This window comes from Protomyctophum parallelum (genome assembly GCF_964188405.1).
Source record: "Protomyctophum parallelum genome assembly, chromosome: 11".
NCBI classification, from domain to species: Eukaryota; Metazoa; Chordata; class Actinopteri; order Myctophiformes; family Myctophidae; genus Protomyctophum; species Protomyctophum parallelum.
Genome location: NC_139707.1, coordinates 6,896,721 through 6,914,518, shown reverse-complemented (window position 1 = coordinate 6,914,518; position 17,798 = coordinate 6,896,721). Strand labels below are relative to the sequence as shown.

Here is a 17,798-nt window from a genome sequence, read left to right as displayed (position 1 = left end):
AAAAAGCATGGGAATACATCACATAAAAAGCATTTATCATGAAACATGCGTAAGTTGAGAGAGAGAGAGAGAGAGAGATATATATAAAGATATATAAATATAAAGAATTTGAATCCACCATTAATAACTCATCACTCCAATATGTTCTGGGAGAACAGTCCAAATGCACAGTTTTGGCAGCAAAATATGTATGGAGTTGTCATCAACTGAGGGACAGCCAGTGGACAGTAGAGACAGGTATATCTGTCTGAACAGGGTCATTAAGTTGCTGTTATGTTTATGTTTGTTAATTTATTTTCATTGTTACTGTATTGCTTGTTGTTCATTATTGTTGGGATGTTTATTGACTTTTGTTTTGTTGTATGTACGCTTTGGCAATGTAGAACATATTTATCATGCCAATAAAGCCTTTCGAAATTGAAATTGAATTGAGAGAGAGAGAGAGAGAGAGAGAGAGAGAGAGAGAGAGAAGAGAGAGAGAGAGAGAGAGAGAGAGAGAGAGAGAGAGATACTTTGAGAGAGAGTGAGAGGGGAGAGAGACAATTGCTATTGCTGAGAGAGAGAGAGAGAGAGAGAGAGAGAGAGAGAGAGAGAGAAATGCTTTGAGAGAGAGAGAGAGAGAGAGAGAGAGAGAGAGAGAGAGAGAGAGAGAGAGAGAGAGACAGAGACAGAGAAAGAGACAGAGACAGAGACAGAGACAGAGACAGAGACAGAGACAGAGAGAGAGAGAGAGAGAGAAATGCTTTGAGAGAGAGAGAGAGAGAGAGAGAGAGAGAGAGAGAAATGCTTTGAGAGAGAGAGAGAGAGAGAGAGAGAGAGAGAGAGAGAGAGAGAGAGAGAGAGAGAGAGAGAGAGAGAGAGAGAGAGAGAGAGAGAGACACGTAAAGACGTTCCATTTCAAAGAATACAAAAATGCCGTCTCGCCGGCTCCGTGAGGCCCATGTGCAGCCACAGGCTCCGTCTCTGAGAGTGCAATATCATAGTTACTGTAGTTACCGTACTTATAATTAGTGCAGAAAAGAGACAATAAATCCCGCTTTGGAGAAGATGCGCTCCGACGGGGTTGTAGTGGGAGGGAATCAGGGATGGATAGAATCCTCTTCGCTAAAATAGACCAGTGTGTGTCCGGCGGAAACCTCGTGTGAATCTGATCTCAGGTCAGAATGGGTTCATCAGACCAGTGTGTGTCCGGCGGAAACCTCGTATGAATCTGATCTCAGGTCAGAATGGGTTAAAATGGAACCATGTCACTGTTGACTTATTTTTCCTGCGTGGACCGCTAAGGCGTGGACGGCATGACTGTAGCTGCTTGACTTCCTTGTTAACACGTGAGGGCGGAGGAGGCTCTGCGAGGCGCGAGGTTACTGAATTGTATCATACTATCACAAACAATTCGCTTGTGTGTAGCCTGGCTATATTCCTGTGTGTGGCGTGCACGCAGTCGCATAGAGTGGCCAGGCTGGGTGCAGCATGCGTGTGTTTTTTTCAATTTTTACTTATTTTTGGGCGGTCAGCCGGCCCCACCCTTCCCGTCCTTTCTGGTAAATGCCAGACATGCCGGACCTGACCTGCATAGGGCAATTTACAATTTAGGCATTTAGCAGACGCTCTTAATCGAGAGCGAGGTGGCATGTTGCCACCTGACTCCTAGAACCAGTTTGTTTAGGTGTGTGTCAAGCCCAAAACGCGTGGGCGAACCTGCATGTGTGACAGAGAGAGAGTGAACTTTGTCTATAGATATTGTGTCAAAGCTCCACCTCTTGCCCGTCTGTTCTGAGACGCCAGATCAAACACAACTTCCACTGAGAGAGAACAGACTGTCTTTAGATCCACACCTAGAGGAAGGAACACTGACCCAGACCACTGGAACTATACCTGAACACTGACCCAGACCACTGGAACTATACCTGAACACTGACCCAGGACCACTGGAACTATACCTGAACACTGACCCAGACCACTGGAACTATACCTGAACACTGACCCAGACCACTGGAACTATACCTGAACACTGACCCAGGACCACTGGAACTATACCTGAACACTGACCCAGACCACTGGAACTATACCTGAACACTGACCCAGACCACTGGAACTATACCTGAACACTGACCCAGGACCACTGGAACTATACCTGAACACTGACCCAGACCACTGGAACTATACCTGAACACTGACCCAGGACCACTGGAACTATACCTGAACACTGACCCACACCACTGGAAATACCTGCTGGCTCTATCAGCTGAATGGACTTTAACAACAACCACTTTTACAGTCAAAGTAAACTTCATTAGAATAATTCTAAAAGGAGTGTTACCACCACTGACTGCATTTCCTGTCTTTGTGGCTAAACTCTGAGACAAAATGGCTTCCAACGCATCTCGCCCAGAAGAGGATTATTCCTGTCCTGTGTGTTGCGACATCTTTAAAGATCCTGTTATACTGCCGTGTAGCCACAGCTTCTGTAAAGCCTGTCTGCAGGAATGGTGGAGCGATAAGGTAATAAAGGAATGTCCCGTTTGTAAGAAGAGACATCCAATTGATGATCCACCTCTAAACCGGGCTCTGAAGAACCTGTGTGAGTCCTTCGTACAGGAGAGACATCAGAGAGCTTCAACTGGGTCTGGGGTTCTCTGCCTTCTGCACGCCGATGAGAAACTCAAACTGTTCTGTCTGGATTGTCAACAGCCAGCGTGTTTTGTGTGTCGAGATTCTAAAAAACACACCAACCACATTTTCAGACCCATCGATGAAGCTGCACCAGAACACAAGGAGAAAGTCCAGAAATCCCTGAAGCCTTTACAGGAGAAACTGAAGGTTTTTAATGAAGTTAAAACAAACTACGACCAAACGGCAGAACACATTAAGGTCCGGGCCCGGCACACCGAGACGCAGATGAAGGAACAGTTTAAGAAGATGCATCAGTTTCTACATGATGAAGAGGAGGCCAGGTTGACTGCACTGAGGGAGGAAGAGCAGCAGAAGAGTCAGATGATGAAGGAGAAGATGGAGGGTCTGAACACAGACATATCAACCATTTCAGACACGATCAGAGCCACCGAGGAGGAGCTGAGAGCCGAACACGTCTCATTCCTGCAGAACTACAAGACCACAGTGGAAAGAGTCCAGCTCACTGCACTGCAGGACCCACAGCCGGTCTCAGGAGCACTGATAGACGAGGCCAAACACCTGGGGAACCTGGCCTTCAGAGTCTGGGACAAGATGAAGGACATCGTCTCCTACACTCCTGTCATTCTGGACCCCAACACTGCCTTTCCAAACCTCATCCTGTCTGATGATCTGACCAGCGTGAGAGGTGGAGATGTACAGCAGCTCCCTGACAATCCAGAGAGGTTTGACTACTGGCACCGTGTCTTGGGTTCTGAGGGCTTTAACTCTGGGACTCACAGCTGGGATGTTGAGGTTGGAGACAGTACATACTGGGTACTGGGTGTGTTAGCGGAGTCTTTCCAGAGGAAAGGAGACGGAGAGGGTCAACGTTGGTTCATACGGTTCTATAAAGGTGAATACGCAGCATTCTCCTCCTCAGGGTCAGTCACTGTTCTCTCACTGAAGCAGAACCCCAAGAAGATCAGAGTCCAGCTGGACTGGAACAAAGGAACTCTGTCCTTCTCTGATCCTGATACCAACACACACATCCACACCTTCACACACACCTTCACTGGCACACTGTTTCCATTCATTCATACTGGTCATACTCTCCCTCTGAAGATGTTACCATGGAAGGTCAGTGTGACTCTGGAACCACGTAGTTAGACATGATGATGATGATGATGATGTCATGTTATGGATATATTACTGCCTATTGTCAATAATCAAAAAAATACTAAAGTTATACACAATATTTAGTTTCCATTGTCTGCTATCACTTTTCAATATAATAGTATAATGTATATGTAATAATATCAGGATTATTTGAATGATTTTAAAGGTGATTAATATTAGGGATTCATGTAGACATTAAATTATCTCAGTAGTAATCATGTTGAGGAATTGAGATACTTTACCATAAAATGTACACTATTATATTTATACGGTATATCTCTGCTGTTAGGAAGAAACCACATAACTCCAACATGTTCAGTTTTTTTCAGGAAATGGAAAATATACATTTATCAGGAAATTAAGAAAACCTTATATTTTGCAATACTGCCTAATCACAGTTGGTGTTGTGACTTTATATATTGTCAATTAGTTGCATGAGAGGGAGAGAGGTGGTGGAGTTAATTAGTTCTGTTTTAGCAGACAGTTTGAGGGTCCAATGGAGTTAAACGTAAACGCTGCTATATACTGTACATGTCACTGGTCGGACCTCCCGTTAATCCGACTCGCCCGTTACTACTACTACCGGTAACTAACCCCTATAACCCTAACCGCACACAAAGCCATGTAGTCGGAGTAATGGGATGTCGGAATTATGGACAGTCTCGCGACTGTGCCCCAGGGCTCGATATAGAGATGTCGCGGTGTTAGAATTTCCCCACTGTTTCCGCCGTGCTTCTCAACACCGGTTAAACCGGTAACACCGAATCCAACCACTAGGTGTCCTAATAGACCTGCCTCGCATTGATCCAGAAAGTTTAGAAACAGAAACTACAACAGCGCTTTGCACTTCCAAAGTAATTACTTACGTCGAGGCCTTAGGCAGTATAGGCAGCCGCAGGCACGGTCAAAAAATGCAACTAGAAGATAAACAATCCAGCAGAACTCTTTTCATCATTTTATTTTCCTCATATGATACGAGTCATATCACCGAGACCAACAACGCACCTGTTTCAGGCAGCTCACATAGCCTTCATCAGCGTTGATGAAGACGCTAACGGGATATCATTACAGGGTGAATTGAGAGCGCAGCACCGTTGCTACAGATTATTGTGAGTAAATAAAGCACTAAAACATTGTGGAAGTATAAGCTCACCGTACAGTAAGTCCAATGCACTATAGTCTGAATGCAGCTCAGACCTGTCACCAAAGCGAAAGTGAAATCTGACACCATGCTGGTGTGGGTTCAGACAGCTCTGCTCTGCCTGCTGCAGCCCCGTTAAAGAGCAGATCACTTTTGTTCTCTTCATAATAATAATAATAATAATAATACAACCTGTTGTCTGACTAAAGTATTGATAACCTGCTTATAAGCACACGGGTGCCACACGAAAATGAACTGAAGTGGTTTTATAGGGTACACGAGAAAATGAATAGTCTAGCATTAAAAATAATAATAAAACGGTGCTATCGGTGTGCAAGTAATGTACTCGGTGGCGTGCCCGCCCACCGGTAACACCGGTATCACCGGACACCGTGACAGTCGATAATAGGGCCCCTCACTCCACTGTTCTTCGCAGATCTACAAGCTCACAACATATCGCGACGTGATGCATTCGTGACCTTGTAGATGTGCTATTTTTCTCTGAATGCTTGCCCCAGAAGTAGGGACGCTATAGGACCCGTGTGGATAATGTGAGCGGTGAGGTGATCTCTTGTGAGGTTATGGCCTGGTCTGTGGAGAAAATTATAAAAAGGTGAACTTGTCACTGGCTCCCTATGAGCTTGTCTGTGCTCCCCAAAAGGCTTCTTTAGATAGTGAGTCTTATTAAGATTCACTCCCAGGGGAGTGGGGCCCTGGGGGGAACACAGGGGTGGTTGCACCAACTGCCGAGTCCGATACACAAAATGCTAAACTGAAGGTATTTCCATAAACCAAACACCAGTTGTGGGGGTGCCTCTGCTTATATGAGGGGTTAAATATATATAGACTGCACTTTCGAGACCTAAAATCTGCATTAAACAATTTTTGTAGGGATCTCAGAGCTATTACTCTCCCTCTTTGAAAGCTGAAATTGCATTTTCTCAAGACATGAGGGACGGCACAGGGGAGAAGGGCCGTTTGAGTTCAATGCCTGATAGTGGTTGCTTCGTTCTTTTATCTCACCTTAAAGAGCCTCCATAGTCCAGTTTCGAGTCATACATAGACTCCATTATTCCAAATTAAAATGAGTAATTACATAACATATAACCAGATATTTCTTCGCATTGTGACAAATGTAATACAATAGATGCAAATCTTCTTCACAGCTTCGCCCTTTGCCCTCGGATACAAAGATATTTAGATATTTGAGACGCTCTCTGAGTATTCATATTGACCCCGATCCTGTACTAATTATTCTGGGTTTGTCAGACTCCATGCCTATGTTGACGAGAGCACAGAAACAACTCTTCTCATATGGTCTGATTACAGCGAAAAAAATAATTTTGACACACTGGAAGAAGGAGGAGGCTCCTGCATTTAGGCACTGGTTAAATTAAATGACTAGTACACTTCATCTTGAGAGAATAAGGTATTTCCTGAGAAACAGGGAGAGACAGTTTGATAAGGTTTGGCTGCCCCTTGTCCATTACCTGAGTAGAAACAATTAACAGACAGGATACCATTGATATGGTTGACTGTACGCCATTTTCTTTTCAGATGTTTTCCATGAGCTTTCTATCATCTTATTATATAGTATGCAGTGTCACTGAGCAGTATGGGTGGGAGGGTTAAGGGATTTCTTTCTGATACATGAATGATACATGATACATGCATGTGTGTGTGCACACCAGGGGAAATTGCTCGGGAACTAAAATACAATTTGCTGTGGGAACATTATGCACAGGTTCTGTGCTCAGTCTGAACACAATCCAAGATGTTCTCCAACATGCAGCCTAATTTGTAGAACAGGGATCCTGCAAAGCACCAGTAAACATAGTTTAGAGACAAGTAAGACGCGCAAACGCGGGAAGCGAATGCAGCTCGTAAATTGCAATAACAATTGGAATAAATTACTTACTTTTTTTTCTTTTTAGTTAGTAATTTTTTAAAGTTTTCTACTGTGTGTGTGTGTGTGTGTGTGTGTGTGTGTGTGTGTGTGTGTGTGTGTGTGTGTGTGTGTGTGTGTGTGTGTGTGTGTGTGTGTGTGTGTGTGTGTGTGTGTGCGCTACAGCTGCGCCCTCTGGTGGCGGGCGGGTGGTGTCACAGTGGGACAGACAGACACACACACAGACAGACAGACACGATCTGCAGGGTCTCATAGTTAGTGCTCACTGCTTCGCAATCACTGCGTTCGCAATCACTGCGTTCGCAATTAGTTCCGGCAAAAATGCAGCCTCTTGCAGTTTACAAACTGCGGCAATCAGTTACGTGATTTCGATTGTTTTTCGATTCGTTGTAGCCTCTGGGCAGTTCAATCCCACATTCCCACTAGGGCCCGTTAATGCAAACTAGCGACTCTACAAAAGGGAGGAGGGCGCTGTCACTTCGCCTAGCCACGTCTACTCCTTTCATCCTTTGAACAGCTACCTCCAGAAAGCCAATCCGGCCTTCTTCCGTCAGAGGGGCTGCCTCAGTCCTGGTGATGACATACAGGACCACGCTATAGCTTCATGCCATGCTAGCCTTCCTTCTCAGTTACCAAAGTACAGTAAATTAGTTATTTTGAGCAGGTGGCCGTCCCAAAGCTTTTCGTGACAAGCGGGGAAATGAAAATGAAACGCCCCCCCACGGGGGACTAGAGTGGCAAAACACTCAACAGTCTCTTGCTACACAACAGGCAGCGAAAGGCTTTTAACACCTAGTCCACCATTCTGTAAGTAACGACCACTTCCAAGCATGTACAGTAAGTTGATTAAACTGTACAACTGTGGCTGCTACGACAGTCAATAATTCCACAATGTCTTTCTTTCATTTGTGCAGTACGCCGTAAGGCAAAGCTGAATTAAATCATACAGTATATCCTTTAACCCATTCTGGCCGGGCACCCATTTTGGTGTTCGCATCATGTCGTGCTTTAGCTATTGAAAAATAGCAGATCTACAAGCTCATATCGCGCCACCGAGTGGCGCGATACGAGCTTGTAGGTCTGCTATTTTTTGAAAAATCGAAGAACGACTGACATTTTTAGAATCTGATCTCAGGTCAGAATGGGTTCATCAGACCAGTGTGTGTCCGGCGGAAACCTCGTATGAATCTGATCTCAGGTCAGAATGGGTTAATTATATATACACAGAGAACATAGCAATGTGCCTGCTGGGCTTGATGCTAGCATTATGACCGGACTGTGTAGAGATCATTTAACAGAAATGGGGAGAAAGAGAGATTTAATAAAAAGAGACAATGAAAAAAAAGAGAAAGATGCAGCAAAAACAGAGAGACCAAGCGAGGCAGCAAAAGGAAATCAGGGGCTTCCACATATGCCAACGAGTGCTATACTAGCCTGTCTACTAAATCTCCTGCAGCCTTGGAACTACAATATTGTCAAATTATTAAACAGTGTGACACCCAAATTTGACTGCAAAAGCTTTGGATTTCAATTTGAAAAAAATGCAAAAATAGCAGATCTACAAGCTCAAAATGCGTCGATGCATTTTGAGCTTGCAGAGCGGCTATTTTTGCTACGAAAGTATATGCAATGTAATGAGTGTGGAACTATAGTGGCCCTCTCCAACTTCAAAGTTGCCCAGCCCTGTCGAATCTGGTTCATCAACCTATTGGGACAACATGGGACACCGTGTCCAAGGTGACTACTTCCCCGTCATGCAACAATGAAACCGCCCTGATACCTGTAAGTCTCAGGTGAGAACAACAGGGTACAAAAGAAAAGTGCTGGTGCTGACGAGGAGAAATGAGGAAACCATTATGTGGAGTATACGTGGATCTAGACCGTTTCACAGGCTATCAACATCCATCCCACAGCCTCGGGGTGTTTTCCACATGGCTACAGAACAATCGATGTGTGTCAGGAGACCTGTATAAGTGGCCTGCGAGGAACAATACCCACACACACGTGAATGTCATGCATAAACCTGGGCAGTGGACCAGAAAAGCAAGTGAGAATTTCCTTGTGTGTGTGTGTGTGTGTGTGTGTGTGTGTGTGTGTGTGTGTGTGTGTGTGTGTGTGTGTGATGACGGATCAATAGTTGAGTACTTTATCATTTCAACCCACTGCTAAGGCTAACCCATCTCAATGACATTTTCAGAAGCCACTTTCGTACTCCACAGCAGCATGACAACACAGGGAATTATGATGGCAAAATAAACAAAGCCAAATTACAGCTCTCCCGAAGAAAAGCCAAACCACGGCTCTCCCAGCGAAAGTGAGTGAGCCACCATTTCTGGAAATCAAACACTGGGATGATTTATGAGGTAAATGAACAACATGTTTCGGCTCTAGAGCCTAAGGCTTTTTAAAACTCAACTGAGCAGAGAGTGCCTTGAAATTTGACTCACACTTGCTCAACTCACTACTACAGTACAAGGGAAGGAACTAGGCCCAGGCCGTAGCGTAACGGTCTGGGCACCGGACTGGTAATCCAGTCGCAGTGTGCCGCGGGTTCGACTCCCGGACCCGACACGGCCTTTACTGCATGTCATCCCCCCATCTCTCTCCCGTTTCCTGTCAGCCTACTGTCTGTCCCTTCAAAAAAATCAATAAAAAGGCGTAAGCCGCAAAAAAATATAAAAAAAAAAAAAAAAAAGGGAAGGAACTAAAATATGTTTACCTACTTACTATTGAATCTACTATTGGGTCCTCCCAGACCAAGGATGGATGAGATGGAGGGATTACATTGAGTCATCGACTGACTGGCTTTGGAATGCCTCCGGATTCCCCAAGATCGAAGTTACTAATGTTGCTCTGGAGAGGGAAGTCTGGAGCTCTCTGGTGGAGCTGTTGCCGCCACGACCCGACTATGGATAAGCGATTGACGATGGATGGATGGATACCATGATTGAACCCTCTCCAATTGCGATTAATACAGACCACGCAGCACTTCCTCTTTTTTTCAATTCGACTGGGAGGTTTTATGTCAGATCAATTATGTCAACACACGGCCTGGGCTGGGCTTAGCAGTCCCTGGCAATCCAGCATGACAGTGTGTCGCAGGTTCGAGTCCCGATCACGACGATCTTTGCTATGTGTCTCCCCCCCCCACCCCATCTCTCTCCCCGTTTCCCGTCTACCTACTGTGATCTATCAATATAGGCAAAAAAGCCCCAAAAATGTATTGAAAAAATCACACCAGTGTGAACCAAGTGGTGCAACTCCCGTCTATTGGTTCTCTGTATCGTTCCAATTTGTATCATTCCAATTTCTTCTCTGTATCGTTCCAATTTCTTCTCTGTATCGTTTGCGTCCAGCAGGTGGCAGCCATGTCACATACTTCTCTCGTTCCAATTTCACGCATGCGCACACCACTCGTGCTCACACAGGTACATCACAAACAGGTACACAGGTACACGGACATTGTTTGCTGGATGTAGAAGTGGTTGCACCACTTAAAAAACAAAACATGTCAACAACAGCCATTTCAACGTACTGTACCTGTGTCTGTGCTCGTAGTGGGCCCCCTGTCCGTGTATGACCACGGGGCCTCCGCCCGCCGCGTGCTTGCCCCCCTTGGGGGGGTCGATGTGGGGTATGAGCACGTCCTCCAGGCCCAGGTCGAAGCGCTTGTGCTTGGAGCTGTCCGGCAGGAAGAAGAAGGCCCCGAAGCACAGGGTGATGAAGGCACTGAGGATGAGGAGGAGGATGAACTTCTCGGAGAGCCTCAGCGTGGCCCTGTGGTGCGGGAAGGACGAGGCGCCGCCCGGGGACAGCGTGGGGATCCGGCGGCCCGACAGCGGCAGCAGGGCCGGCGTCGTCATGGCTTCGCCGCCGTTAAAAAGTCAACTCTGGTCGGGGGGGGGGGGGGGGGGGAGAGACTAGGGGAGGTGGGAGGGAGGGAGGAGGGGGTGGGGGTGGGGGGGGAGTGGATCTACAAGCGCCACGGGTCCTCTTGTAGCAGCAACATGCAACGCACCCTCCGTGGCCACTCCTATTATCTCATCACGGCAACAGTGAGTCCAGAATCGACAGAGACGAGTTGCTGAAGCCCCTCAGTGAAGAAGCGACGGGCTGCCTTGGTGGAACTGGTCATGTCGATACTGAAAGGGAACAACATATCAGGTGTTGATCAGTTGATGAAGCATTGAGGTGCACACACACACACACACACGCCAATCAACCACTTAAACCAGGGGATGTCTTCAATGTTTTTCAGGCCAAGGACCCATTAGCTGAGAGAGATGAAGCAGAGATGAAGCAGGGATCCCCCCCCCCATATTGTATACAATTGTGTTGCAAACATTTTCATAGATTTCATATAGTTTCATAGACTTGTTTGACAGCACTGTCAGTGTATTTTGGATTCATGTTAATCCATGTTAGTCCATCTTCAGATATTTTTAAGCACTTAAACTGTCAATATTTACCATAGTAAACTTTGTTTGGCTCAGTACTTACTACTTAGCCTGCTCATTTTAAAATATTCCTATCACAAAATGATTTGGCAGCATCCATGCAGTAACTAGGAGGCCCTGGTGGTCCTGGACCCCCGTTGAAGACCCCAGATTTAAACCCTATGTACCCCAGTAAGTAAGTCCCCCAGTGTACTAGCCTAGACCCCCTGCATTTGTGAGCTTGTAGATCTGCTATTTAGCGCTCTACTACAGCTTCCGAATGTCCAGGTCTGCTAGATTGCATGTGCTTAAATAATATCACACATGATACCTAGTCAAAACTCAACGACACGTAAGGGCGAAAAATGTACACCATTCAAATGTGGACACTGGACAGTAACATCTACCAGTACTGAATGTAACCACGTATTCAATGATAACCAAATTATTGTAACTTAAGTGTTAAAAACAAAATGTTATATCCTCGCATTGCACCACAGCAAATTGAAGTGAAACACACTATCTTTCAGAAGGAAATCCAATCATCCATAATAACAAAACAAACAAAGTGTAGATCATTTTCTATTTGGTTGACAGAATCATAATGTGGCAACAGTTCCTGGTAGTCAGCCATCATTACACTGAGATAACCGGCTGACGGATGAGGCCACAAATGTCTACTGTACTGTACCGGCACAGATGTTGTCAGGCTTGGACATATTTGATATACGCTAAACAAAAGATTATCAACGGATAGACCGAGAGGAGCGAGGAAAATCCACCTACCGAGCAAATCCTGTTATTCAATGCCATCCTTTAGGCTGCATCGGATTGGACTGGAAGACAAATCACACACAGCCAGCCTTAGTGAAAGCTGCCAAGGAGACCCGAGCTGAACACACTACACTAGGCATGCACTGACTCACCGACCTGTATTTCGGTTATTACAATTCATTCTAGCCCAGTGATTTTCAACCCTTTTCATATCAAGGCCCATTATATATTTGGCATTTGAGCCACGGACCACCAATTTTGATTAGATTGCAGCCTTTAGACCCAAAACTATAGAATATTGCGTTGTCCATGTCGAAATTGACGTTGGTACCATGGGAGAGATAACGGGCAAACGTTGATCAAAAATAACAATTCTTCTACATTCTCTAATTGTGTAGACTTCTTGTAAATTAAGAAATGCAGATGTTTAACAATACATTTAACTCGTGAGAGCGTAAAATGAAACCAAATGGACCAGTAAAGAACTATTTGGTTTCATTTTACGCTCTCAATAGTTAAAGATCTAATAAGGGTCCATTTGGTTACCAACTCTTATCATTTAACCGGGGACCACCTGGAACCCTCTCAAGGACCACTGGTGGTCCCCAGACCACTGGTTGAAAACCACTATTCTAGGCAGTCTATTTAGTAATTAATTAATAATAATCTAATTAGCATGCTGTTACTAGTGCCAAGGCATACAGAGTACAGACATCACAACATGTGATTCGCCCTCAAGAAAAGAAAAGAAAAATGCTGCTGTGTATACATTTTGAAAACACATTTGAAAATGTTATGATGATGTCATGTATACAACTATACATGGCCTGTTAATGTATAACCAGATTAAGTATTATTGTATTAAACATCGATCAACCACCCAACAACACAGGCCTCTTTATTTTTGTCTAGTTGCCGACTTGCCGTCCATCCACCGGGCCCATGTGCTGATGTGTCGCTTGCTTGTGAAATTGAATTGAAATTTGAATTGTGCACAAAATGACAACAAGCTAACTAAGGATGCATCGCGACCCCAATGGAAACAAGCCATGAAGCCAATAGGCTTTCTTGGAGTCCTCCTTTTAGCAGACCTTGTATACGTAACTTCCCTGTGCTCGTCCATGATGCAAACTGTAGTAATGAAATAAAAAAACGCGCTGTTTAATAGCTTGTAGATCTGTTATTTTTTGGCACAACAACAATTAAGAGACATCCTCGATCGCGCGACCTACCGTGTCGCTCAATTTTACAACAAAAAAAATGACGTTATTTCCAGCTTTAACAGCCTAGGGAGGGCAGTGTTGGTGTGACGCACCCGCACATTATAGTATCGTATACTGGTACAGTAAGTCTACACATCATTATTTTTGTTGAGAGCGAAGCGACGACAGAAGTGTCAACGTATCGTAGTGTCGTCTGTCGCTGACTGAATGCCAAGTTCACCTGCCTCCTCCAAGCGGCTGACTTAGCTATAGGACCTAAAGCTGTAGCCTACTTTTTTGGGCACTTTTGTCGCACGCCGAAAACAGGACCTCAAAGTGGGGTCGACCCATGGAGAATGGAGGGGTAGGGTTCCAGGGGGGGGGGTCCCACTCCCCAGCTAAATGTGTTATTACCTTAAAAAGAAAATACAGACACAGCTGCGAGCTTGTAAATCTGCTATTTTTGAATATTTGGGGGAGGAGGACGGGGGGATATATTTTAGATGTTTTATTTTTTAATACAAATCTTTTCTTCTGGGGGAGGGAGGGGGGTCCCCTCACTCCACTGGTACAAAACATTTTCAGATGGGCTGGCGGGGGGGGGGGGGGTTCTCCTCCTTAATGGGCACGAAAAGGTTTGACAACCAGTCACCATGCAGTCACTGGCGTGTTCGGCACGCGACACCCGGCGAGCAGCTAACTAAACGCGGCTTCATTCCCCCGTTCGCTTCGCTCCTTCGCTCCTTCGCCTGCCTGCCTGCCTGGCGAGACCGTCGTCGACGAGCGAAACGTGTTAATTTAGCTTAGATTTAAGATTTAGAGATTATCGTAGATGCATTTTATCGATTGTGACAAAATGTCAGAATCGATTAAATACATCCATGCGAGAGTCTACACTCTACATCTTAGGCTAGTGTGTTAGCTAGCAGCAGCAGCAGGGTATAGGCGAGCGAACGATACGGGTCTGTCCCCTCGCTGCTAACGGCCATTAAACTGACAACACAAAGCCAATACGGTGCACAAAAGGACATTAAAAAAAAACAACCCGGAATTCAGACACTCCTTGTTTACTCACTGAATTGTTTCCCCCCCCCCGCCCGGGGGGAGTGTCGCATTAAGACGTGTATATTGTATAATTCGCTAGCAGTGTGTCTGCCTGGGTGTGCGACGTGTGTGCTATAATAACGCAGCAATACGTTAGCTTCTCCTGGGTTATTATCTGTGGTGTTTGTGGTGCCGATAGAGGCGGTGTAAGTAATGCAATGTAGTGGTGGTGTGTGTGTGAGCGGCTCTGCTGCATGCATCACCTCATTTACTCTTCTTAACGGACACAATCGATGAATCCTCTCCTCCAGAGACACGAAAAAGCCTCCTCCTTATTATTATTATTATTATTATCCGTGGCGTTTGTGAAGAAGAAGAAGAAGAAGCAGCAGACGTTGTTGTAGGCAGCGAACAACGTCCTCCTCCTCCTCATGTCTCCACGGACGGACCCTGTATCCCGGCGGGCGGCTACGCTTTCATAACCCGGGCAGCAGCAGCTAGCTCCTAGTGCGGTGCTCTGCTCGGGTGGGTCCGTGCTGGCTGGCTGGCTGGCTACAGCCTCCTTACAACAACATAGCGCTGTGTTGTTGGATGTGTGGCCGCCTCCTATGCTGCTCGCTCGCCTGCTGGGCTGCAACGACGGTTGGTTGGTTGGCTGGTTGTTGGTTGGTTGGGTTTGGCTGCTCAGTCAGTCAGTCAGTTCTCCCTCCTCTCCTCCTCGACGTTCCAGGCTCAACTACACAGCCTTGGCCGTGATGTCATGATGTTAGGGACGGGCTAGCCTCGATACCCAGGCTTTCATTTAGTCTGCGCGAAAGATGAAAGCCTGGAAAAAGCCGTGGGCTGAACCAGTCTAAAAGTGGGAGTCAACCCTTCCGGGTGGGCGTCGCTCTAAATGATGTGACGTAGCGCTGCACTAGGGGGGAGAGGAGGGGCCGGGGGTGACGGACAGATCGATGAGATCCAATCAGGGTGCGCGCATTTCTGAGGCGCGACCCGCCCCTCTAGACCAGAAATGTCTCTGCTTAGGTCAGGCTAGGGACGGGCTGACAATCCCCCCCCCCCCCCCCCCCCAGCCCCCCTCTCCTCCTCCTCCTCCGAACCGAAAAAATGATTTTTTTTTTCTTCTACAGGGATGGGGATCATGGGGTACACTACACAGGTTCCTTCTACGTTTTATCGTATGGCCGTTTATGGCCATCCACAGTCCACAGTCACACTACACCTAAACCACTTATTGGCCGAAAATAACCCAAGTGAGATTGTAGATCTGCTATTATTATTTTTTTGCTAAATAGCCTATAAATATCCTATCACAAAAATACCTGGCCCTAAAATGTTTTTTATTATTATTATCTTTTTTTTGGGGGGGGGGGGGGGGGGTAGTGAATTATGGTGTGTGTGTGTGTGTGTGTGTGTGTGTGTGTGTGTGTGTGTGTGTGTGTGTGTGTGTGTGTGTGTGTGTGTGTGTGTGTGTGTGTGTGTGTGTGTGTGTGTGTGTGTGTGTGTGTGTGTGTGTGTGTGTGTGTGTGTGTGTGTGTGTGTGTGTGCGTGCGTGCGTGCGTGCGTGCGTGCGTGCGTGCGTGCGTGCGTGTGTGTGTGTGTGTGTGTGTGTGTGTGTGTGTGTGTGTGTGTGCGTGCGTGCGTTATGAAATTTGTCACTCAGGCCGCTGGACCGGCGGTGGCCCCTTGGCATACATAGGGCTAGTGGTTTCTGTTCATCACTATGAAATGGGTCTGACTGTATTTAACAGTTTTAATACAAATAGTTTCAATGGCATCTAAGGTTGTAAGTATATACTTATCGGTGTTGCGAGGATGAGGGGGTATAGCCTACTTGGAAAAGTGTCTTCCCTCCAAGGGGTACCAACCTGGGCCAAAGAACTTTGAGAACCCATGCTCTAGCGGTCCTGTCCTCTGTTGAAGACCCTGAACTTAAACCTTAAACCCTAAAGCAGTTAAACCCTAAACCCTAAAGAACTTAAACCCTAAACATAAAGCAGTTTTCAACCAGTGGTCCGGGGACCGCCAGTGGTCCATGAGGGGGTTCCAGACCCAGGTGGTCCCCAGGTAAATGATGGAGAGTTGGTATGGCTCTTGAGAGCATAAAATGAAACCAACTGGACCCATACAGGTCCATTTGTTTCATTTTACGCTCTCAAGAGTTAAATAAAAAAAGTTAAATCAAGCGGCCGAAATGAGTTTTCTTCGACGGGTGGCTGGCATCTCCCTTGAAGATAGGGTGAGAAGTTCAGTCACACGAGAGAGACTCGGAGTAGAGCCGCTGCTTCTTCGCCTGGAAAGGAGCCAGCTGAGGTGGTTCGGGCATCTGGTTAGGATGCCTCTCGGACGTACCTCGAAGCACGTCCCACTGGGAGGAGACCCTGGGGCGGACCAAGGCGCAGTTGGAGGAAACACATCGACTCACTGGCCTTGGAACATCTCAGAATCCCCCAGGAGGAAGTCACTAATATTGCTCTGGAGAGGGAAGTCTGGAGCACTCTGGTGGAGCTGTTGCCCCCGCGACCCGACCCGACTACGGATAAGCGGTTGAAGATGGATGGATGGAAGAGTTAAATTATGGTTACAAATCTGCATCACTTAAGTCTATACAATTAGAGAATGTAGAAAATTGTTACTTTGATCAACATTTGCCTGTTATCTCTCCTAATGGTATCAGATCAATACAGCATGTGAAGTTTCTGACCAGTGGTCTGTGTTGCGAGCAGCCTGATGAAGAAGTAGTCAAAGAGAAAGAATCTGTCGACAATTCAGAGTCTGTTTTATTAATCAGAAAACACTCAAGTCACAAGGCTGTGTCACACACACAAAAAAAGGCAGTGACCGACCGTAGTCACACAGCATCTACCCAGTCCAATCAAGCAGATATCAGTGTGAGCACACGGGACAAAATGAAGAACATTGCTGTATAACAAATACAGCCTACGCTGATGAAACCCAATCATAATGTTTTACAGACAGGATGTTCCTGCCAGAGTATAGGCGGGTAAACCTCACAGCAGATCTAGACATTATAGCATTGTATAACTTTACCAAAAAGACGAAAGTGAAAGTTGGGGGGGTAAAATTCAGCACCAACAACAAAGAAAGAAAATGTAATGCAATCAAAGGTTGAAGTGCCATTTTTATGCCATATACAGTAGGCCTATTAATTTATAATAGTAGTGAGTAAGCTTACTTCAGACTTACATAATCATAAGGAAACACAAAAAACCTGTCTGTCTGACTGTCTGACTGACTGACAGACGATTTCAGGACGACAGTTCCTCACGCCTAATAAGCTAATTCATTTTGCCAGTACATAAGATATTAGAGACAAAAATACAACAGACCTATACAGATCTTTAATCTTTAAGTCTACACAATTAGAGAATGTAGAAGAAGAATTGTTATTTTGATAAACATTTACCTGTTGTGTTATCTCTCCTATGGTACCAACATCAATACAGCATGGAATTGTGGACAAAATCTTATCCAACAAAATA

General features: G+C 45.8%; 2 protein-coding genes across 2 annotated transcripts in view; one reads left to right on the top strand and one right to left on the bottom strand.

Moving 5' to 3' along the window:
* Window positions 1-14,983, bottom strand: part of LOC310866494 (mannosyl-oligosaccharide 1,2-alpha-mannosidase IB-like) — a gene marked incomplete at its 3' end in the record, with an annotated part of 131,764 nt that extends 116,781 nt beyond the window's left edge. The window contains exons 1-3 of the mRNA XM_083776126.1: window positions 14,556-14,983; window positions 12,059-12,108; window positions 10,377-10,978 (exon numbers count right to left, since the gene is read on the bottom strand). Coding sequence (XP_083632252.1) covers window positions 10,377-10,699 — 323 coding nt within the window. The 5' untranslated portion in view covers window positions 10,700-10,978; window positions 12,059-12,108; window positions 14,556-14,983. The remainder of the gene's footprint in view (window positions 1-10,376; window positions 10,979-12,058; window positions 12,109-14,555) is intronic.
* LOC310867287 (E3 ubiquitin-protein ligase TRIM39-like) lies at window positions 2,368-3,780 on the top strand (the record flags this gene model as incomplete). The annotated part of the gene is made up of 1 exon (XM_083777213.1): window positions 2,368-3,780. The coding sequence occupies one exon, from the start codon at window positions 2,368-2,370 to the stop codon at window positions 3,778-3,780; it is 1,413 nt and encodes a 470-aa protein (XP_083633339.1).
* Window positions 14,984-17,798: the final 2,815 nt, after the last annotated feature.